At 40.1% G+C, this 23,279-nt stretch overlaps 2 protein-coding genes and 1 long non-coding RNA gene across 13 annotated transcripts in view; 1 reads left to right on the top strand and 2 right to left on the bottom strand.

Annotated features, from left to right (window-relative positions):
- Window positions 1-4,964, bottom strand: part of gramd2ab (GRAM domain containing 2Ab) — a 37,029-nt gene extending 32,065 nt beyond the window's left edge. The window contains exons 1-2 of one of the 3 annotated variants that reach the window (XM_082160738.1): window positions 4,738-4,964; window positions 4,215-4,281 (exon numbers count right to left, since the gene is read on the bottom strand). The gene's annotated coding sequence lies outside the window, so the exon portion shown is untranslated. The remainder of the gene's footprint in view (window positions 1-4,214; window positions 4,282-4,737) is intronic. The other 2 variants (XM_082160737.1, XM_082160739.1) reach the window with 2 other exon arrangements.
- Window positions 1-23,279, top strand: part of LOC309491309 — an 82,340-nt gene that overhangs the window by 48,071 nt on the left and 10,990 nt on the right. The gene's annotated exons all lie outside the window — the stretch shown is intronic.
- The window catches only part of znf609a (zinc finger protein 609a), a 122,431-nt gene continuing 109,038 nt past the window's right edge, over window positions 9,887-23,279 (bottom strand). For 7 of the 9 annotated variants that reach the window (XM_082160629.1, XM_082160628.1, XM_082160633.1 and 4 more), the window contains 5 exons: window positions 18,677-21,023; window positions 17,376-17,781; window positions 15,590-15,925; window positions 14,921-14,999; window positions 9,887-13,618 (listed from right to left, as the gene is read on the bottom strand). In XM_082160629.1, coding sequence (XP_082016755.1) covers window positions 14,926-14,999; window positions 15,590-15,925; window positions 17,376-17,781; window positions 18,677-21,023 — 3,163 coding nt within the window. In that variant the 3' untranslated portion in view covers window positions 9,887-13,618; window positions 14,921-14,925. The remainder of the gene's footprint in view (window positions 13,619-14,920; window positions 15,000-15,589; window positions 15,926-17,375; window positions 17,782-18,676; window positions 21,024-23,279) is intronic. The other 2 variants (XR_014202962.1, XR_014202963.1) reach the window with 2 other exon arrangements.

Genomic DNA, 23,279 nt, shown 5'->3' with positions numbered 1-23,279 from the left:
GAGGTCCAGTGTTGTTCCTTCTGCTTCTCTAAAACAACCATCTACTGTTGAACTCGTCCTGACCTTCGCTTTCAGTTTTATTCAAATGCAGGAGTTCTTCACAGTCAAAGTGTGTGGTGTGTGTGTGTGTGTGTGTGACTGCTTTCACCAATTTCCTGATGTGGGAATGCTATCAGGAGGCTAAAATGCTTTAAAAATCCCAGTATTCTGTAAAAAATGGGAGTTTCTTTGCATTTCATTTCACACAAACTACAGCCAAGAAAATGCAAAATGCAACATCTGTTTCAGTCACTCATTGTAAACCGAAAACATCTGTTTTCTGAATATTTTTAGTGCATCCCCACTCTAAAAAATGAAGAATTATTGCTTAAATATAGACAAACCCAACCGTTGGGTTACTGTTTGTCCATATTTGACCCAAATTTGGGTTGAAACTCCTCTGCATTTTTGACAGTAGTATGTTCTTTAGCATGTCGATACGCAGGTTGATTTGAACGGTGTTCATGTGTTTCTGTGTGGCACATAAGCTGTTCAGATGAAGCATTAGCATGGTTTCTAGACGGCAACTAGTCAAAAGAGCACATAAAACATGACCTGACGAAACATGCAAACTGGCAGAAGGCGTGAAACACCACAAGGATGTCGGAAGTACAGATGTATGAGTTGGAAATAATGCAAATGTAAGAAAATCTCCACTCCCAACATCTTCCACAGGTCTGCGTTCGAGAGCGACTGATCGGCCTGTGTTTACTCGACTAAAGCCCTATTCGGACGGGATTAGCTTTACCAGGGTAGATGGAGTGTAGTTTTACCACAGGACGTCTGTAATATTAATGGCCAATTCGTAACGGGATAAGATCTCAGTAAACTAGCAGAAGTGGGAGAGTAACTCGATTTACACACCGCCGTCACTCCTGTCGTCATGTGTGTGTTACGCTGCTTCCTGATATCATGTGCACAAACACATATAACCTATATTTATATATATAAAACAGTTATGTCCGGTCGAACGATGTATTAATTAACTTCAGATTGGATTGTGTTGGTAATAGGCCCTTATCTAACGCTAAAAGATGTTTCGTGCCTCTAATGGCGCTTTTCCACTGCATGGTACGGCTCGGCTCGGTACGGTTCGACTCGGCACGGAACGGTTCGGCTCGCTTCGCTTTTCCACTGCGTGGTACGACTCGGCTGGGTACGGCACGGTTCGCTTTAGCTCGGTTGCTTTTCCACTGCAGTTAGTACCGCTTCAAAGTGGGTGGGACTGATCGTTATAGTTGCCGTCTCTACTGGCATGATATCATCATATTAAATGCGAATTTTTCATTCCGGGTTTCCCCATCCGCTCCTCGGCAACCAACGAGAGGAACGTCTGCACCTCGTCCACTGACTACGATTCAGCCATTTCTTTTTTTGAAGTTTATACTCTCTTTTTTGAAGCAAATACTTTTAAAACAGGCGCTACAGCGTTGGCTGTTGTCTACTGGCTATTTAAATCTAGCGGGTTTAGTGTCTCATGTTGTAAATACAATGACGCTGGTAGTGATGATTCTGTCTGACCAATCAGTGATCTGCAGTGTTTTCACGTCACATTTTAGTATCGGTACGGTACGCATGGAACCTCAACAGAGGTGGTACCATTTAAAGCGAGCCGAAGCGAGCCGTACCGTACCGTACCATGCAGTGGAAATGCGCCATAAGTGAGCCGTACCGAACCGAGCCGTACCGTACCATGCAGTGGAAAAGCGCCAAAGCGTGCCGTACCGAACCGAGCCGTACCGTACCATGCAGTGGAAATGCGCCATAAGTGAGCCGTACCGAACCGAGCCGTACCGTACCATGCAGTGGAAAAGCGCCATAACAAGTGCTGTCGATCTTTTCTCTGATCTGAATGGTGTGTGTGAAACACTTGAGTTTTACCACAGACTCGTTCCAGCGTCTAGAACGCAACTGATGCTTCTTCAAGTGTCGCCATACTCGGAAAAAACGCAGAAAACTACTTTTAAACAGGAAATTACGAAATATTTACGTACATATTTCCAGCGGGTCTATTCGCATGGTATTAGTATCACCTGAGGTAATTTCCCCGGTCCATTTTACTGAAGGTAAAAGTCGCCGTAATCTTTACTGACATTGTCCGTGATGATCACTGAGATGCACATTCAGACGGGACATAAAAAGTCAGAAAATTGCGTGATATAAAGTCACAGTTGCGAGTTTATTTCTCACAATTGTGAGTTTAAAACATGCAATTCTGACTTTATATTCACGCAATTCTGACTTTATATCTCGCAATTCTGACTTTAAATCTCGCAATTCTGACTTTATATCTCGCAATTCTGACTTTATATCTCGCAATTCTGACTTTATATCTCGCAATTCTGACTTTATATCTCGCAATTCTGACTTTAAATCTCGCAATTCTGACTTTATATCTCGCAATTCTGACTTTAAATCTCGCAATTCTGACTTTATATCTCGCAATTCTGACTTTATATCTCACAATTCTGACTTTACATCTCACAATTCTGACTTTACATCTCGCAATTCTGACTTTATATTCACGCAATTCTGACTTTATATCTCGCAATTCTGACTTTAAATCTCGCAATTCTGACTTTATATCTCGCAATTCTGACTTTACATCTCACAATTCTGACTTTACATCTCACAATTCTGACTTTACATCTCGCAATTCTGACTTTATATCTTGCAATTCTGACTTTATATCTCGCAATTCTGACTTTACATCTCACAATTCTGACTTTACATCTCACAATTCTGACTTTACATCTCACAATTCTGACTTTATATCTTGCAATTCTGACTTTATAACTCGCAACTGTGACTGTATAACTTGCAACTGTGACTTTATATCACGCAATTCTGACTTTATATCTCGCAATTCGGACTTTATAACTCGCAATTCGGACTTTATATCTCGCAATTCTGACTTTATATCTCGCAATTCTGACTTTATAACTCGCAATTCTGACTTTATATCTCAATTCTAACTTTATATCTCACAATTCTGACTTTATATCTCGCAATTCTGACTTTATATCACGCAATTCTGAGAAATAAAGTCACAATTATCTTTTAAATGTTTTATTCATTGGCGGAAACAAGCTTCTATACATTACTGATGGACTTGCAGAAGCTGAGCTGACCTCAAAACCACATATTCCACATGCAACAACATCATGAGTGTTTCACTTCAAACGCTGTGTGTACACAGCACACACATTACCACACACACATTACCACACACACATCAGATCCTATTCTGAGCAGCAGCAGTCTTGTGTCTAATGCAATAATATCAGATTTTAATAGATGCTAATTATAGCGGTAATACAGAATGAGGGTGTGTGTTTACGTTAAAGCTCTCACTATAAGTCAAGTATTGTCAAAAGCACTTAGTGCTACTGGACACCAACGTCACAGGGAAAATGAACAGTCTGCTTTTTCTGTTCAAGGTTGTGTAACTTATGCCAAAACAAATACCATTACAGTCAATGCAAAAAGCTTGGGGTATTTATAATGGTATAGATAACATAAGAGTCTATTTACAACTATAGATGACTGCAGAGAGCTACAACTTTTCTAAAGTTACCATTAACCCTTTCAAACACAAAATGTAATGCATTTAACTCAATAAAACACCGGTTGTTATTTCTATTGGGTCTGTTGTAGTATTTACTCCACGCAAAGTCGCAAACATCATTAAAGAAACTAGCTTTAACTCTGAAACAACTTAAAACAAGATCTAGTCTGATATTTCATAATGCGTCAAACCATTCACAGCAACAATCATTTTCATTTACCCTTTGATGGGTGACATCTACAGCAATATTAAACCATTCATATGTGTTACCATCATAATTCTATTTGATTGTCCTCAATCTTTTTATTTATTGACAGCATATTCAACATGGGCTACAAAAGTTGTAATTTTTGTCTTTCATGGCAGTGGACAGATGTGTAAACGTACAAAAATAACAGTATTCTGCGATGCAAATACGATAATACTTATAATACCGGATCAGTACTTTTTGTAAGGGGTTTTCCTTCAAAATACCTCATTCTGTAAAAAAAATATATATATATACAAGATTGGGAAATTCATTTTTAGTTCAGTTTTTGAGTTAAACGAGAAAATCTCGAAAGAGGAATATGGGTAACTAAACAGTTGCTGGTCCCCATTGACTTACATAGAATGAAGAACATGACTATGGGGTCCATCAACGGTGTGGGGTCCGACAATCTTCAAAATATCTTCTTTCGTGTTGAGCAGAAGATAGAAAATCATGCAGGATTGGAACAACAAGAAGGCGAGTAAATGATGACAGAATTATAATTTTTTGGGTGAACTGTCCCTTTAAGAATTTCTTTCTGATTTAATAATTCTCGCTTATACCATTATCAATTGTTAGAATGTCCTAAAATGTGTATTCATCCATTTTAATATTAGTATACTTGCATGCTAAGCAAGCATTAAATAATGTTTGCAAATGGCTGAATAATGAATAAGTGTTCGCGTGCACATCAAGACTGTATTTCGGGATGAAAACACTGTAAACGTGGCGAAGAGTTTCGCTGCTAAAAACCGGACAGTGATGTTCTTGTTCAATCGAAATCTATTTTTAAATCGTAAACGATTCTAAAATGCAGTAATAGTGTACTGAGTAACACAATATATGGAAGGAAGAGGACATAATAGTGCGGGTCTCTTACCTTCAAACACAGCTCCAGTCCGTCATTTCATAGCAAACACAGCTGATGTGTTTCTCCATCGGGATCCGCGTGTACATTCACATATGATTATCGAATATACACATCACATGATAAAAAAAAAAAAAAACGAGAGTATTTCGCTCTTCAAGGGCACGAGCGCTGATCATAACCGTGCAACGGGAAATTCTGCAGACCGGTTGCGACTTGTTGCTCAGACGTGCATGCGCATGGGGGCGTGGTTTAATAACATAGGCCCCTCCCCTTTCGTTGCTGCTGCTGCGAGCACGTGGACGGATGAGCCTGAGAGTCTCTTGTGTAATAATAGCGTTTCCTCGGTAAATAATAATCTTATCTTACAGTAATTAGAATGAAGTGCTGGGACTGGGGCTGGTTTACACATATTCCTTTAGCTTTCCTTTTAAATATATATATATATAAAAAAATTATTTCGGTTTTAAAATATTTGTATGAACTGTATCTGTTTTCCTGGGTAATAACAGTGAAAATGTTGAATAACAGTGGGCAATAACAGTGCAATAACTGGGCAATAACAGTGAAAATGTTGAATAGCTTTTTGTAGTAAAGACTCTAAAAATGTTGTAAAAAGAATGACAACCATCTCCATAAACGTCGTACACTTAATATGCATTTGTATGTCAGCAAAAACTAACAAGAACTTTAACTGTAGTACAATGGTATTATTTTAAGCACAATATGACAATCATTCAGTATGGCATATACAGTAGCCTGTATAAATATACCATGCCTGCACATTTAAATGCTTTTTTTTATTTTTTATCTTATATGCATATTCTTGCAAGGCAATATAAACAACACAGTCTTTTAGATGCACAGTCTCTCTCATACAGTGGGCTGTTTGTTTTTGTCACACCACGCGCGCTCACAAGGACGGAGAGAGCGCGCGCCTGGAATTCTAATCGCGCGCGTGCCTCGCATGTAAAGCGACAGAACATCACGATATGTTCCCAAGCCCTCACACACGATCTTTTCCGGTTGACGGTGTTAAATATTGAACAAACGTTACATATCATGTGTCAAATATGCTTTTACGACTTTAAATTAGGCGAATATCAACACTATGGACACTGCATGCTTGTTGTATAATGTCTCTGTCTCTTTATGAGATCGAGTCTCCTCTAGCACTCACGCGGGGTTTCCATGGCAACTGCTGGATCTTCAAGCACGCGAGGCTTTTCATTCCCGCGCTGGTCACCTGATGGCGCGAAGCTGAGCAGCACTAAAGTACCTCAGCGGCCTTACACTGGGTTTCAAGAAGTAAAACGTCTTTCCAGAGTTAACATAATAATTGTTTAAGCTAAAAACTACGTTTATACATAACTTTCCACAGGTTTTAGCATCTTTCCCAACCAAAAAGTTGGACGTGATCGACTTCATTCATATAAAACTTTTACAGCTTAATTTTACATTTGGTCCTTTAGGGTAGACGCAATAGTCAAGTCAAGTCAAGTCAAGTTTATTTGTATAGCGCTTTTCACAATACAGATTGTATCAAAGCAGCTTCACAGTATTAAATTAAAATAATACAACAAAGTTTGTTTCAAGAGGAATTTATTGATTGATAAAATTAAATTAAATATCCCCAAAATATCCCCAACTGAGCAAGCCAAAGGCAACAGTGGCAAGGAACCGAAAAACTTCATCAAGTGACCTAATGGTGTCCTAAAACTCCATCAGGTGACCTAATGGAGAAAAAAAAAAACCTTGGGAGAACCCAGGCTCAGTCGGGGGCCAGTTCTCCTCTGGCATTTATGAGCTAGAGGCCGGATTGTAGTTTGAACTGTAGGATTATATGAATGCCTGGCTGAAGAGATGCGACTTTAATCTAGTTTTAAACTGGGAGAGCGAGTCTGAGCAACGAACAGTATCAGGAAGACTATTCCAGAGTTTTGGAGCCAAATGTGAGAATGCTCTCCCTCCTTTGGTGGTTCTGGATATCCTAGGTATGACCAAAAGCCTTGAATTTAGTGATCTTAAAGAGCGCGATGGATTATAGGGCGATAGAAGATCCGTTAAATAGACTGGAGCTAAGCCGTTTAGGGCTTTATAAGTCAGTAGCAATACCTTGTAATTAATACGGAACTTTATAGGTAACCAATGCAGTGATGATAAAATCGGTGTTATATGATCATATTTTCTTGATCTAGTAAGAACTCTAGCGGCGGCATTTTGGACTAACTGTAGCTTGTTTATTGAGGATGCAGGACAACCAGCTAATAAAGCATTACAGTAATCCAGTCTCGAGGTCATGAATGCATGAACTAACTTTTCTGCATCAGAAACTGATAGCATATTACGTAGCTTAGCAATGTTTCTAAGGTGGAAAAATGCTGTTTTTGTAACATATGAAATATGATTTTCAAAAGACAGGTTACAATCGAGTATGACACCCAGGTCTTTTACTGTAGAGGATAAAGTAACAGGACATCCTATGATGTTAAAGTTGTATTGTGCGAGGTTTTGTGGGCGGTTTTTTGAACCGATAAGTATTACCTCTGTCTTGTCTGGATTTAATAAAAGAAAATTACGGGTCATCCAATCTTTTATATCTTTAACACACTCTGTCAATTTGGAAAATTTTGCGTTTTCATCCGGCCGTGATGAAATATATATTTGAGTGTCATCAGCATAACAATGGAAACTAATTCCATGTTTCCTTATAATATTTCCAAGTGGCATCATATATATTGAAAATAACAGAGGGCCTAACACAGATCCCTGCGGCACTCCATAGTTTACTGGAGTTATGGTCGATTTTTCTCCATTTAAATAGACAAAATGGTAGCGGTCAGATAGGTATGATTTGAACCAGCTTAGTGCTTGTCCTTGAACACCAGTATAATTTTGTAGTCGATCTAAGAGTAATGTATGATCTATAGTATCGAACGCAGCACTAAGATCAAGTAAAACTAGTATTGAGATACAGCCTTGGTCAGAAGCTAAAAGTAAATCATTTTTAAATCATCAATACTAGAAGTTTCAATAATTTAAATAAAAAAATTAGAACAGGAACGATGCTAAGAGTTACAATCCATTCAATAGGCTGGATTGTCTTAAAATCTTATATCACGAAATATTATGGAGGGATATATTTTCAAGGCACACCAAAGTATCATAAATATTAATGTTAAGTATCCCCCATAGCCTTGTTTTTATTTTCGAGAAATTAAATATGGCGTCCGTACACCGATACAAATAAGATGTCACACGAACATGCCGAAGAACACTTTTTTCTCACGAAACAATTAAATGTTGTACTAAGTTGTACTATAAAAATATCTTCACAACTGGCCAAAGAGACTGGGTCCCAAAGGCAGGTAAAGGCGGCCCTCTGCTGGTTAAAATCTGGTACTTCAACTCTTCCATGTAAAATAAGTGTGGCTAAGAAATGAAGGAGAAGACCTTTTCTCAGGTCTTCTACTCTGCATTTTTTTTAATATGATAATCTCTCAGATTGGCCTGGGTTTATGTTTCAAGGTGGCCTGGATCTTCACCTGTGGCGTTGGTCTTTAACTCTTTTTTTCTTATAGCCTAACCTAAATGTTGTTAATAATAGTGAACTGGACTATAATCTACTCAGTTACTTGAATTAACACAGCTATATTCAATAGAAAGGCCAAGAAGTGCACTGTAACAGTGAGGATAAATTGACTTTTTTAGGGTGTGTTCCCACTTGTCATGTGTGGTTGGATCAAAACGAACCCTGGTGCGATTGCTCTGTTAGTGCGGTTCATTTGAATAAGTGTGAACGCTTCCATCTGAACCAAACAAGCGGGCCGAGACGCTGAATAGATAGGTCTCGCTCCACTTCCAAACGAACTCTGGTGTGGTTCGACTGAAATATGAACGCAACACTGACCAAAAACATGTAAACGAACCAGAAACAGGACGTGATGTCACAAGATGCTACCCTAAAAAGGACAGAATGCTTAAGCACACCTGTTTTTTCTCATCATAATAGCGATGTTGCCCATCCCAGTTCGGTACAGGCGTCAGAACCGAGTCTCCTCGCGGCCGATCTTCATTTGTGTGTGACGGAGGGATTCCTGATGCCGTTTTGACTCCTTCACACATATTATAAGCTCTTCATGAGTTTTCAGCTGCTCAAAATACCATCATATGTAGCTACGCACATACAACGAGCGCATTTAGCCCAGAACACAGCATCGTTTTGGATGTTCGGTAAGTTCCGCTGCAAAATATCCGAAACAGCAACAGGGCCGACACTATGTTGCTGTCTGGGATATGTAATAAAAGTCAACCAATCAGGTTGTGAACATGTCAATATGCCTTTAGGTTCGGAAAAGAAGGGTCTCGCTCCGCTTTAAAATGAACTCTTGTGCGGTTGGACAGAAATATGAACGCAAAACAGATCAAAGACATCCAAATGAACCAAAAACAGGATGTGATGTCAGCAGATGCGACCCTAAAAAGGACAGAATGATGAAGCACACCTGTTTTTTCTTGTCTTGTCATCAGGAATGCGGTCTCCTTGCAGCAGATCTTCATTTGGAGGAAGTCCAGGAGTGTTCTGACTTCCTTACACATTTTACAAACTCTTCACAAGTTCTCAGCTCTGGGCAAATTGCTATACATACATACACACATATAGAATGAGCGCATTTAGCCCAGCGTATATGTATATATGTCATTATGTTTGGTCTTAAGAAAGACAGTGTGAATGCTAAGCGAAACATGACTAAATGTATTTTCTTTTTTTGGTCCAGACCAAAAGAACCAAGAGAACTGAACTACAAGTGTGAACAACACACCCTTATGGAATATAATAATAAATCACTAAAAATGAGTTCAGGCATTTTAAACAGAATGAATTTCAAATAGACTCTTTGCATGTTATGTCATTTTCATTGTTATTTTAAACTATTTTTTGAATTGTGCATATTTATCTCTGCGTTGGTATTGCTATCCAATTCCTTCAAATCTCTAGCAGTTCCATCATGAACCTCTAGGGGTTCACAAACCTCGAGAAACCTTTCACTTACTGAACGCAAATTCTATTTTTTTGATCAGAATATAGCTTTCGCTTGCTTTTACATGCAATACAACACATGCAAGTCTTTCAGAGAGATAAGACACAGATTAACAGGAGTGATTGTCTCATAAAAAGATTTATTTTCTGCCTAAATGTACAAAGGCAAGTTACAGTATTGTATAAAAAATGTAGCAATTTACACTTTACATGAGAGATCCCTAGGAAGAGAGAGTGAGACAGTGAGGAAAGGCAGGGAGAGAGAGAGAGCGATGGTTTACAAAGAGAAATGCATCCAAACACAGAAATGAAGAGGTGTAAACATCTTTCTTTCAAGTACCAATGACTGACACTGCTCTCTATGGGCGTGGGGTGGGCGGGGCTTAATTAGTGATGTGAGGGATGTGGGAGGGGCCTAATAAAAACAGAAAACTGAAGAGAAAAAAACAAATTCCCTCTTCTCTTCCCACAAGGATCGCACAGGGAGGCTATATTAGCACCGTTGGAGACAAATGTTGAACGAATGTTTGAACTGTTGAAACAAAACCGGCCGTTTCATCTTTCTAAACAGCAACAACAAAATGAAGAACCCTCAAAAATAAATTAAAAACAATCAAGCGCTTTTTCCTCAACAATTATGAATCAAGTCACCAGACAGCACAGGTTTACTGGCTAAACGCGCAAAGACAGAACAACTAAAAGTGAGGTTATTACTATTATATAAAACTCCCAACTCTCTCGTATTAGTGCGAGCCTTTCGAGACCAGTGCTGCAGTTTCACTTAAGTTACTGTTTAGGGTTTTAGTTAGAGAGAAGCTGGTCCTAAATCAGCATAAAAATGTAAAGTTTTCCATCACCATGGAGAGAATGAAATAAAAATGCCTAAAAAAATCTTTAAAAAAAGGGTAAAATGTGCGATTTTTAGCGTGTGTTTTAGTTGCAGCATTGAAATTATCACTCAATTAAAAATCTAAGGAGCAAAAAGCCTACCTTGCAGATACTAAACATTTGCTGACGAACGGTCATGTTTAACATGGGGGGGGGGGGGGGGGGAGCCGCTGTAAACGAATTACGTTAAGTAACGTCTTCTTCGCTGTGCCGCTCGATAATCGAGTTTGAATGCAGCCGAGAGTGATGAACATGCCAGGATGATTTAAAAGGCTCAGATTTCAATAATGCTCTCCTGAGAGATCGCGATTCAGACAATAACTGCATGATGATGAACTGGAAAGACTAGCTCCAGATAGCACCAGACTCGGGCCGTCCTTTCCCATAGTTCCCATCAATCCCTCTTGAAATATGAGCGCGCCATTGCTTTTGTGTCTCGCAAGGGTGTGGACTAAAAAAATCTGAGACGTTTTATTAAAATTGGCGTCAGTAAACGCAAAAAAGATGTGCTTCTAAAACAGTTTCAAAGCAGAGTGAGCCTGACTTGAAGAGTGTTGAAGAGGAGGGGTAGAAAAAGTAGTTAAAAAACAAAAACACTTCCAATATAAAGCCGTTATAACCAGCTAAACGTTGATATCATGTCAACAATGGTAGAAAAAAAGGCTAACAGACAAAAAAAAATAAAAGAGAGAGAGAGATAGTAAGAAAATCCGATAGCATTCAACAACCGTTTTTTAAAATAATTCCTTTGTACAATATATACAGAAAGCACATAGTGAGGGAGATAAGGAAGGACGCCTGCGCGTGTTGCTTTGCTCTCTGTTTGGGTTAATGCTTTTACCGAGTGCTGGATAACACCGTGCACACGTACAGAAGAAAGCGTGTTTTCCAGGTGTGGCTCCGCGAGTCTGTGGATCAGTGACAACTAACCCAAGGTTAAAGAAGTCCAGAAGATGGATGCCAAATCTAAGCCTTTTTTGGGGTTATCTTAACTCAGATCGCTCTAAGCTTTGCCACATTTCGGACTTCAATCCGCAAGCAGCATATCAATGACAACTGTCAATCATTGCAGGCCGGAAAAAAAATCCGTAAATCCAGTCTGGAAGTCAAAGTTCCTGCCTTTTGTGGCACTTACATTTTACAGCCAATGCTTCATCTTCCCTCCACCACCCGGATAATCCAAACGTAAGAAGGCCCATCATGTGACTGAAAATCAGGTCATCGCTTAAAGGGATAGTTCACCCAAAAATTCAAATTAGCCCATGATTTACTCGCCCTCAAGTCATGCTAGGTGTGTATGACACTCTTCTTTCAGACGAATACAATCAGAGTTATATTAAAAATGTCCATGTTCCAAGCTTTATAATGGCAGTGAATGGCCGTTTCTGTTTTGAAGTCCATTAAAGTGCATCTATCCATCATAAAGTGCTCCACACTGCTCTGGGGGGTTAATAAAGGCCTTCTGAAGTGAAGCGATCTGTTTGTGTAAGAAAAAAATCCATATTTAAAACTTTATAAAGTAAAATAACCAGCTTCCGGCCAAACAAACACACAAATTCCACTTAAGACGCATGCAGTGCGTCACATTCCTCACATACTGTAAGTTGCGCTTTAGACTTAAGTGGAATCCGTATGTTTGTTTGGCCGGAAGCTAGTTATTTTACTTTATAAAGTTTTAAATATGGATTTTTTTCTTACACAAACAGATCGCTTCACTTCAGAAGGCCTTTATTAACCCCCCAGAGCAGTGTGGAGCACTTTATGATGGATAGATGCACTTTTATCATGAATTGATGCACTTTTATGATGGATTGATGCACTTTTATGATGGATAGATGCACTTTTATGATGGATAGATGCACTTAGATGCACTTTTATGATGGATTGATGCACTTTTCTCATGGATAGATGCACTTTTCTCATGGATTGATGCACTTTTCTCATGGATTGATGCACTTTTATCATGGATTGATGCACTATTATGATGGATAGATGCACTTAGACGCACTTTTATGATGGATTGATGCACTTTATGATGGATTTGTATGGACTTCAAAACAGAAACAGCCATTATAAGGCTTGGAAGAGCCAGGACATTTTTTTATATAACTCTGATTGTGTTTGTCTGAAAGAAGAAAGTCATACACACCTAGGATGACTTGAGGGCGAGTAAATCATGGGGTCATGTTCATTTTTGGGTGAACTCTCCCTTTAACGACCGATGCGAAGCAGAATGGAGCCGTTGCCCCGTCGCCCGTTCGAGAACAAAACATTTGCCTTGCACTGCAAAACGACCAATGCTAAGCAGTTAACAGAGTCACTTTGGGCTATTTGTTCATCCTCCATTAATGAAAAAATCAAAAGGAACGTGAAAGAAAATAACTATGAACGTCAAAGACAGGGAAGTGCATTAAAAACTGCCTGTTGAACAAGGAACTCAAGTAATGTTGAAACGATAGCTTCGCAACGGCACTGCCCTGAATGAACTGAGCGAGGAAATCAAGCCTTATCCACTTGCATAGTGTCCACAAAGAGATTGTGTGTGTAAATGTGTGAAGATGAAGATGCTGGAATCCTTCGGGGGGGAAAAAACAACAATAATCCTTATGGCTCTAGAGCAGCAGTCCAGAACATTCACACTCCATGCTTTAAACACAATGTAGTGACTTCCAGGAATGTCTTTGCATTCGGTAAAGGTTTCCCACACTCTGTAGGTCCGTGTGTGTTTCCCGAGAGCTTGCGCGTGGTGTGTGTGTCTCCTCTCTCCTGAGTATGTTTCCAGCAGCACAGAGAGGGAGGCGTATGGATCTGCTTCTTCTCCTCTCTGACGGCGCCGAGAAGAAGTCCGGGGACAAAGAACCATAAAGAAATCAGGAACATCATTGAACTGATGTCATAAGCTCCACACCGTGTCCTCATGTGAACCAGTCACATTTCTGCAGAAAAGCGGCTAGTCACTTCTCCCTGGAGAGGGAACAAGAACACATTTGAATATTTGAAATATTAAATATGAGACCATTTAAATAGCAGACAAACACAGTCAAACCAAAAATTATTCAGACACCAGAAATATTGTTTCACTAGTGTGATCAGGACACTATAGTTCATTTATGTAAGTGAGGAGAGCAAAATAAAGTAAACTGACATATTATACCCAATAATTCTTCATATAGTGACTACCAGTAACATTTGAGACCATAAATGATTCAGACACTTTGAGCTGATCATGTTTTGCTGAAGTGTTTCTTCTTTAATTGCTAATGCTCTTTTTACACACAGACTGAACAAAATGAAGCATTGCTTGGTCACTGGTTGAGCTAAACTGGTATTATCTAATTGTGTAGTTAAATTTAACAGCTGACAGATATTCAACATAATTCATGTGTGAGACAGTCTAACAGAAGGACGGACAAAACCAGTCAAATATCCACTGAGTTCTGCTCATATTTTAGTACCGTTTTCTAAACTATAGTGAATAAACTGATAATGTGAGAAATGCTGAAGGAGTCTGAATAAAGATATATAAAGATATATTGACTGTATATGCTTCATTATATGTGACTAAACAGCCCTTTAAAGAGGCCTGGATATATAAGAGATGTTCACCACTAGAGGACAGCAAAGACTGTACAGTCAAGAATCAGTCGAGGATGAAGCACAATTTAGGGCTGGATGGTCCATCAATATTATTATGGAAGCAATATAAAAGTTAACTATCGTTGTGAATACTGTGCTGAATGTAATGCGCTTTTTATTGGTCATTAAGTTCCTAAAGACCGTGTTATTGAGTTCAATTTATTTCTGCAGGTCATTTCTTTGAAATTGTCCTATTTAAAGAATTGGTTGAAACAGTTTAATGTGCATGGACGTCCCCTTTAGCATTTATTTTGCATGCTTTACAACACTAAGGGAAAAAAAGATATATATATGGTAAATATTGTTATGACTATGCATTATGTTGGCCCACATAAAAAAAATAAACTTAAGTTTTCAATTCTTACAATTCTACCCAGCAACAAAGACTTCGATAACGGCAAAATAATGGTTCCTCTGATAAAAAAAACTGAAAAACCCCACCTTTTTAAACAATTTCAGGGCAAAAACATTTAATAAACTGAGATATAAAATGAGATACTGATTTATAAACTGAGATATAAATCAAATATTTAAAAGAGGTGATTATTACAGTATATTTAGCTATATCGCCCAGCCCTAAAACTATAAGCCACATTTTTTGTGCTTGTAGATAAAGATGAACTATCTTACCATTCTCACCTCCGCGCGGGGGGGTAAAGTGAAGGGGCAGAGGCTTGTTGACTCGCAACAATGGCTGAAGAGGAGATACCTGTGAGATGGAGAAACACAGTCATCACGTATCAGTGGATATGAAGCTTTCAGTTTAATCAGAGTCAAGGCCAGCTAACATGCCTTTACAAATCATCACCTAAACTAAGCTACAGTCAAACCAAACTTTATTCAGACACCTTCAACATTTCTCACATTATCACAGATTATCCGCTATAGTTTAGAAAATGGTAATAAAATATGAGCAGAACTCAGTTGATATTTGACTGGTTTTGTCCGTCCTTCTGTTAGACTGTCTCACACATGAATTATGTTGAATATCTGTCAGCTGTTAAATTTAACCAGTTTAGCTCAACCAGTGACCAAGCAATGCTTCATTTTGTTCAGTCTGTGTGTAAAAAGAGCATTAGCAATTAAAGACAAAACACTTCAGCAAAACATGATCAGCTCAAAGTGTCTGAATCATTTATGGTCTCAAATGTTACTGGTAGTCTCTGTATGAAGAGTTATTGTGTGTAATATATCACAGTTTACTATACTGTAGTGTCCTGCACACACTAGTAAAAAATATTAAAATATATATCTGGTGTCTGATTTATTTTTGGTTTGAGTGTATTTTTAACTGCTTACCTGTAGCGTAAGACAGGTCGTACTGTCCCGGGAGTAGTGGATAGCCTAGATGATGGTGGGAAGGCATGATCCGCTGAGAAGGTGAAGATCTCGGACGTTCACCGTCTCTTTCTCTGTCACCCCCACTTCGGTCTCTTTCATGGGGCATCTTTTCCCCCACTGTGGGCGATTTGCTCTTGTACTGGTTAGCGTGCTGATGCAAGATGTCCAGGGCTTTGGACTCAGACGCAGACTTGCCGCTCACCGTAGGACTGGCACGAGCCTTCTCGCCCTCCTCACCAGGGGGCATCTTACTGCCATACGGAGAAAAAGAGTACCCTGGCGACAGGTACGATCCTAAAGAAAGGTGAAATTAACAGTGACCCTTTAAATATCAGCATTCTGGTTATAATTACATGTTTCCTAAGATGGTATAAAAAAATTAGGGATGCATGATATATCGGTACCGGTACCGATATATGTTCATTTTTTATGCTATCGTTATCGGCCAGATGAGAAAATATGGCTGATATACAAGTATTGCACATATGTATAATTATATATGTACATATAGTTTCTCTTTATGTATGTGTGTATATGTGACATGTATGCGTATTTGTATGCATTCTTCTCGAATTAATTAGATTTTTTTTCTCTTTCATTTTACATTTACATTTATGCATTTGGCAGACGTTTTTATCCAAAGCGACTTAAGGCGGCCGCACACCGGACGCGCAGCTCAGCGCCTCGCCGCGCCACGTCTAGGACAACTGTCACCTGAAAATCCGATAACATCAGCAATTTTCTGATTTCTGTAAATAAATATAAAACTAAATGTATATTGCAGCACAGGGTGAAGTCCGTATATACATTAACTACGATTTGAGACACATACATGTAAATTTAATATAAAACTATGTAAATGGCGCTCTGTGGCGCGGCAGGATTTTAAACACGGTCCTGAGCCGCCGCGGACAGACGCCGAAAGGCGCCGCCGGTGTGTGTACTCTCATAGAGAATAGTGTGTTCGAATTTAAAAGACGTGGCGCTGCGCGGCGCGCCGCCAAGCTGCGCGTCCGGTGTGCGACCCCCTTTACATTGCATTATCTTATACATTTATACATAGGTATGTGCAATCCCCTGGGATCGAACCCACAACCTTGCGTTGTTAACGCAATGCTCTTACCATGGAGCTACAGGAAAGCTGTATCTTTCCTCACGTTTATGTATTCATACGTTTACATGTCTTTATTTATGTATTCAGTTCAACATGTATGACTTTTGCTTATACATTCAGGAATGAGGGCAATGTGAAGTCTTGTTTTATCATATCGTATTGCTGTTAATGGTTCCCTGTTTATGTAAAGCTTAATAAAGAATAACAAAAAAAAAGTGTTAAAGATTTTGTAGTAAAAAAAAGAACATTTGCTCGATATATTAAAGCCGATAAATAATGGATTATGTCCTTCAGCTGAGACATTTAAGATGCGCACTGTTCAACATGATGATTTTGAATTGCTTGAAATATGATCAGAATCACTTCAAAAAAGGAAAATAGTTCAGCTTGAGTCTGTCATATCGGCTACATAAAATTATAATGAGAACATTATAATCGTGTGTTTGGGACATGGCTTTTAATGATGAGACTTGTTTTTGTAATCAGGCTCTCAAATTATATAAAAATTTTGAATTCGATTTATCGGCCAATATATCGGTTATCGCTATTATCGGTTAAAATTTTCTAATCGGTGCATCCCTACAAAAAAATTACTGCAAAAAACGTAGCTAGCTTAACAAAAGGACTTACCAGGGTAGTTCTGCATCATGACAGTGGGCATCCCCCTGTATCCCGGATGGCCGGGGTCATAACCTTGACCATAGGGGTATCCGTGCATATAAGACATGTATGACTGGTGCTGCGGCAGAGGCGAGGAAAACTGCATATGTGCTCGTGGATCTTTGCTAACTCCTCTATGCTCCTCTGGGGCTGATGAAGTTCGTGGTTCTGCCACTTCCTTATTTTCCTCTTTAGAGGGAGTGTCTTTATGACGTGACCTTTCATCTTTGCCCTTCCGGTCTCTGTCCCGGTCTCTGTCCCGATCTCTGTCCTTTTCCCGTTTGCTCTCTTCCTTCCACCGCTCCTCGTCAATCTGTTTCTGAGCATCAGGGTACTTGCTGGGGTAAACGTAGGGCCACAGTCGAGAGTCTGGCTCCTGGAAAAGATAGTGGAGTTAGAAATGCCCATTATGAAAGGAAGGTAAGTGCATAGTGAGGGTTCTTATAACTATTAGGGCTGTCAAATAAAAATTAGAATTTCGAATATTCAAAAAAATAAAAAATAAAAAAAATCCTGCACATTCGAATGCAAAAACCGTTCATTCGCATTTTTGTTGTCAAGATGCGCGTGAGAGGACGTAACTGATGCGTTTTTTTTTTTTTTTCTCGCTTATCCAGTACAACCGGTGCGGCTTATCAGATAGTGGCAAAAATCATGCAACGACATACTTGACCATTCCCTGGCACATCGGTCAGAGTGTTTTCATCAGCTGGAAACATTGTCAACAAAAAGTGCTCAGCACTCGCTGCATTCAAGCTGACCGTCTGGTGTTTTTGACGAACAATATGTAGCTGTAGTGAGTAGAAGTGGATTGTTTCTGAATGGCAGTTTGCTGTTGTGTTCATGTAGTAACATTAGTAACGTCTGTTGAAGCGTGTTTTCTCACGTTACTAATGCACTTACACTGTTTTATGGACTATTATAACCTAATTTTCCTTGCATGCACATGCACGTTTCGAAAGTTAACGCACTTTAAAAAGTGAACACTTGCACCCTTCTCTTGTGGGCATAGGAGACAACACAGTACTTTTTTCCTGTAACATTAAGTATTGCCTTTAGAATTCGTATTTTGCTAATATTTAAGAAAGAAATTCGAATTTAGCTTTTCAGCCATTTTGACAGCCCTAATAACTATGTTCTTAAGATGTCACTCAAGAGTTTTACATTTCTCAAGAAAGCCATAAAGGTTAAAACGGTGATGAAAATTACTCTATAACTGGTAATGTAGAAAAACCCCAAAATAATGTTTAAGCAATGTTTAAGTGCCATACCTGTCTATACATGTACATTGCCTCCATGGCCGATCTTCCAGACTCGAGGCCTGGTTTCTGCTCATCCTTTGTATGATGGCCAGCTTCACTTAGCTTCATTTTCAAACCCTCACCTTGCTGGGTCTGTCCCTTGCCATCTTCCCCTTTGGGGATAATGACTGACTTGCCAGGCTCTGAGGGATCTTTGGGCTTGCTCTGTGGGGACGGCTTGCCCAAGTCTGAGATGCTTGGCGCCTTAGATAATGTTGGAGGAACCGAAGCTTTCTGCTTCCATTCTTCTTGCTTAATGGAGGCTTCCCTGTCCTTCTGAGCGGCCTCTGATTTCTTCTCTGCAACACGATGCTGCTCAGCAGCTTGTCGTTGTCGGTCCTCACACTGTTGCCTGTAAGCTGGACTTGTGTTCATCAGGTGGTTATGATAGGCCTGATCTGGTGAATAGCCAAAGGGAGGTACATAAGCATACTGATTGTAATAGAGGGGCTGCATGAACATGCTAGAACGCTGTTGAATGACCGAAGGTTGCTGTTGCTGTTGCTGTTGCGGTGGCTGTTGAGACGATACAGCTATGTCTGGTTTTCGTTCTTCAGGCAGCTCTGATTTGCCCTTGTCAATCCCTGGTTCTGGCTCCTCCTCTTTTTTCACTTTCACTGCAACATCTTGCAACGATGTGGCAGGGTTAGAGACTCCTGGACTGGGGTTTGGGTTGCTATAATTGGGCGAGTAGTATGTATCGTAACCTGGATAATAAGAGGGGTCTTTGTTTGGTGGTTGGGATGGGAATAGAGATTTCTTGGCACCTTCCCGAACTGCCTGATCCTCAGACTTGACCTTTATACCATCCACTTTGCCCTCGCCATCCTCCCCTGCATCTGAGATGTCAGAGTATGCTGGGCTATTGGTCTTCACAGAAGAGTTATCTGCCCCATTTTGGGTAACCACATGCAGTGGAGTAAGAGGCTGTGCCATCCCACCACTTTCTATCCGACTAGCCACGCCAATAGAAGGACTGGGGGAATTGTCAGAAAAGCTGTAGATTTTGTCTGCCTCTGCTTTCATGCTGGCTAGCCGACTTTGATGTGGATCCGTGGATCCATTTAATAGTCCCTCACCCTTACTGCCTTGGTCTGAGCTTTCAGAATATGGGCTCTTACCTTCTTCAGGTTTCCCTCCTTTGGAAGGGGCTTTTGGACTGTCTCCTTCCTTACTGCCCTCCTTCTTTTTCTTATCTTTCTTTTTCTTGTCCTTAGAACCGCTCAAGACTGGGTTAATTGAGGGATCTCCTATTACTGCAGGTTTGGGTTGAATGGACTTTAGTTGGGGGCTCTTGCTAATGGACTGGACCACAGAGCCCATACTGGCGGAGGAGACAGAATTGGGAGCAGGGAAGCCAGAGGTTGGTAAGTTGTACAATTGCTGTGGAGGTAAAGAGGGAACCAGGGGTCTTGCGGACTTCATTGCCTTCTGAGCAAGTTTGTCTGCCTTGGTACTACTCCCAGACTTCTTAGCTTTATCCAAGCCTCTTTTATCATCAATGCCATCATTGCTCGTCTCATCTGTAAGACATGGGCCATCCTCACAGCCATCCATGGGCACAACAGAATCTTGCTCAGTTTCTGTCTTCTTCTTGCCAGGCTGCTTTGAGCTGAACTTTCCTGATGAGGGTGATTGGCTCTGAGCATCAAATCCTCTACCTTTGGGTGTGTTCGACCTTGCAGGAGATGCACAACCCTTCTGGGAAATGGATGCACCATTGCAACTACCTGACTCAGGGTGCAAAGTGGAGTCCTCACCATACTCACTATCACCATCTATATCCAGCTTGATATCATCATCATTGTGAGCACGAGCCTGGTGATATTTAAGTCCATTAATGTGCTTGTACTTCTTGTTGCAGTTGGGATGGGGGCAATCAATGAGAACCGGTGAGGGGCAGCTGCGATCTAAAGAAGGGGGCAAGGATTCAGCTTTGATGTTGGACAGGGGAAGAATAGTATGAGGTATTCCACTATTCGAATTGGTTCGCATTCGTTTGCTACCCTTAGTGTCCTCAGAACTAGAATTGGGCTCCATGTCTGAGGCAGGTTTGTTCTTGCGTTTGTTAGCAGATGAAGGACTAGCCTTTATATCCTCAGGGTTGCTGTTTGGTGGGGTTCGTCGCTCAGAGGAATTCTGACTTCCCCGTCGCCCTTTGCTGTTCGACGCGGCTCGAGTCTTGCTGTTGTTGCTGCCTTTGTTATCAGAAGAGTTACTGTTTTCATTGACTGGCGTATTGCTGTTGGGCCTCATTCTTTTACCCCGTCCACGGCCATTCCTCATCTCCAGGTCACTTGTGGGTGACTCACAGAACCTGAAGAAGTGTAAGGGAAAAATGTATTTAATCTGAATATGAAAAACAACTCTTCCATAGATATTAAAGGGATAGTTCACCCAAAAATGAAAATTAGCCCATGATTTACTCACCCTCAAGTCATCCTAAGTGTATATGACTTTCTTCTTTTAGACGAATACAATCAGAGTTATATTAAAAAAAAATGTCCTGGCTCTTCCAAGCTTTATAATGGCAGTGAATGGCTGTTTCTGTTTCGAAGTCCATAAAAGTGCATCTATCCATCATAAAAGTGCATCTATCCATCATTAAAGTGCATCTATCCATCATAAAAGTGCATATATCCATCATAAAAGTGCATCTATTCATCATAAAAGTGCATCTATCCATCACAAAAGTGCATCTATCCATCTTTAAAGTGCATCTATCCATCATAAAAGTGCATCCATCCATGATAAAAGTGCTCCACACGGCTCTGACAATTTTAAATATAACTCCGATTATATTCGTCTGAAAGAAGAATGTCATATACACCTAGGATGACTTGAGGGTGAGTAAATCATGGGCTAATTTTAATTTTGGGTAAACTATCCCTTTAAATTCAGAATCAATAATCAAATAAGTAAGTGCCATCCATTTTCTACCTAAAACTCACAATTATCTGCTAACCACAAAGGCTGCTAACAGTCCTGCAGATATTCTAGGATGAGAAATGGCCTCTCTTCTAAATCAGCCTCTACATTTGGATGCTATAAGTGCTTCTCCAGTGGGCCCTGGAGAGCCAGCAACGTGCTGTGCGTTTTTATCCTCTCGTTATCCCTGATCTAGACAGCAATGCTTGTTCTGATGAATGGCACGCAGTACCACACTGCTGCAGGATTAAGCCAGGGTGACCTGGCTGCTGATTAGATGCAGTGTGATAACATCCTCCAACAGATAAGGCACAAGAGCAACCAAAGAGCTCGATCAAAGCACAGGCATTGAACCGTAGTAAAACAAAGCAGTTAGGAAAGCTACCTCAGGGCCTCAGAACAGAACTGAGATTTATAAGGGCCAGCAGAATGACAAGATGATATACATCACAGGTTGATGTGTAATGTCAGAGATATTTAACAGGAGAAAAACTCTGTCGGGAGTTGTCCTGTGGGTTAGAAGGAACTAGATATGCTTTGTTCTATATTTCGATTGTTGGTTATACAACAATTTCATGACATGCTGCTGTTTTTCCAGTGTCTCAAGGCATGATTTTCAGATGGTGTGTGAAGTCACTGTGTACAGCTCTGTAAGTTGTCATCTCCCTCTAACTAACTGGACCAGGAGTTAACACCAAAATCATTGCTGTCACTTTAGAGTAGTTGTTTACACTAAAGGTCCTTGCACACTGAGTCCGAAATTCTCGTCTGGTGAAAAAATAAATCCGACCTCACGTTGTGTCAATCACGTTTACACCTTACAACTTTCGTCCATCATAAAAAATTTGGTTTGGGTTCAATATTCTGCGTTTTTTTTGCATGCGTAGCAAGCATTTTGAGAGGCGTTTTGACAATTCAGGGCCACCGTACAAGCGATCGTCAAAATCTAGAACCGTTCAGGATCAATTGGTTCACGGAAATTGGTGGTCTTCTTTTTAATATGTAGCTCCAGTATTGCTAGCAAAGCATCAAACTGAGCCTCTGACATCCTGAAGCTCGGGATAATCCCGCAGCGAACTCTCCTTCCTATTTACGCAATCTCAGGATTGGATGGACCCAATATTTCCTCTTTCTTTTTCTCTTTTTAAGAAGAGAGAGGACAACAAAATCATCCTCACTGCTTGAAGACTCCATTTTGTATTATAAAAATATGAAAAAACGCATATCTTTGTGAAGAAACCTCATGGCTGAACTGGCTACTAGTCTCAGACGACGACGACATCACTTCCTGTCGGCCACCGTAACTTCTGCTGGGTGCAATTCGCAACCTCACCACTAGATGCAGCAAAATATTACACGGTGTACCTTTACGTGTCAAATCTGTCAGTGGAGAATTCTGCAATCCAGAGAATAGCAGAAACTCAAAAATACAGGAATGATTTTCGCATTCATCATTAATTGCGTTAATCTGTTCCAAAGACTACATGTGACTCAAGAACAAAACGCATATGAATGCACTGCATCATCTTCACCGGTGCTCTCCCCAGGGGTTAATGCTGTGTTAGCAATGTTTGCCTGCAGCCAGAAGATAAAGTGCACCATGGAAATACAGCCTTTTCTGGAACATTACGATTAGAAATCAGAA

This window comes from Leuciscus leuciscus (assembly GCF_965113295.1).
Source record: "Leuciscus leuciscus genome assembly, chromosome: 25".
NCBI classification, from domain to species: domain Eukaryota; kingdom Metazoa; phylum Chordata; class Actinopteri; order Cypriniformes; family Leuciscidae; genus Leuciscus; species Leuciscus leuciscus.
The sequence above is the reverse complement of the archived record's forward strand: the minus strand, read 5'-3'. Positions and strand labels throughout refer to the sequence as shown.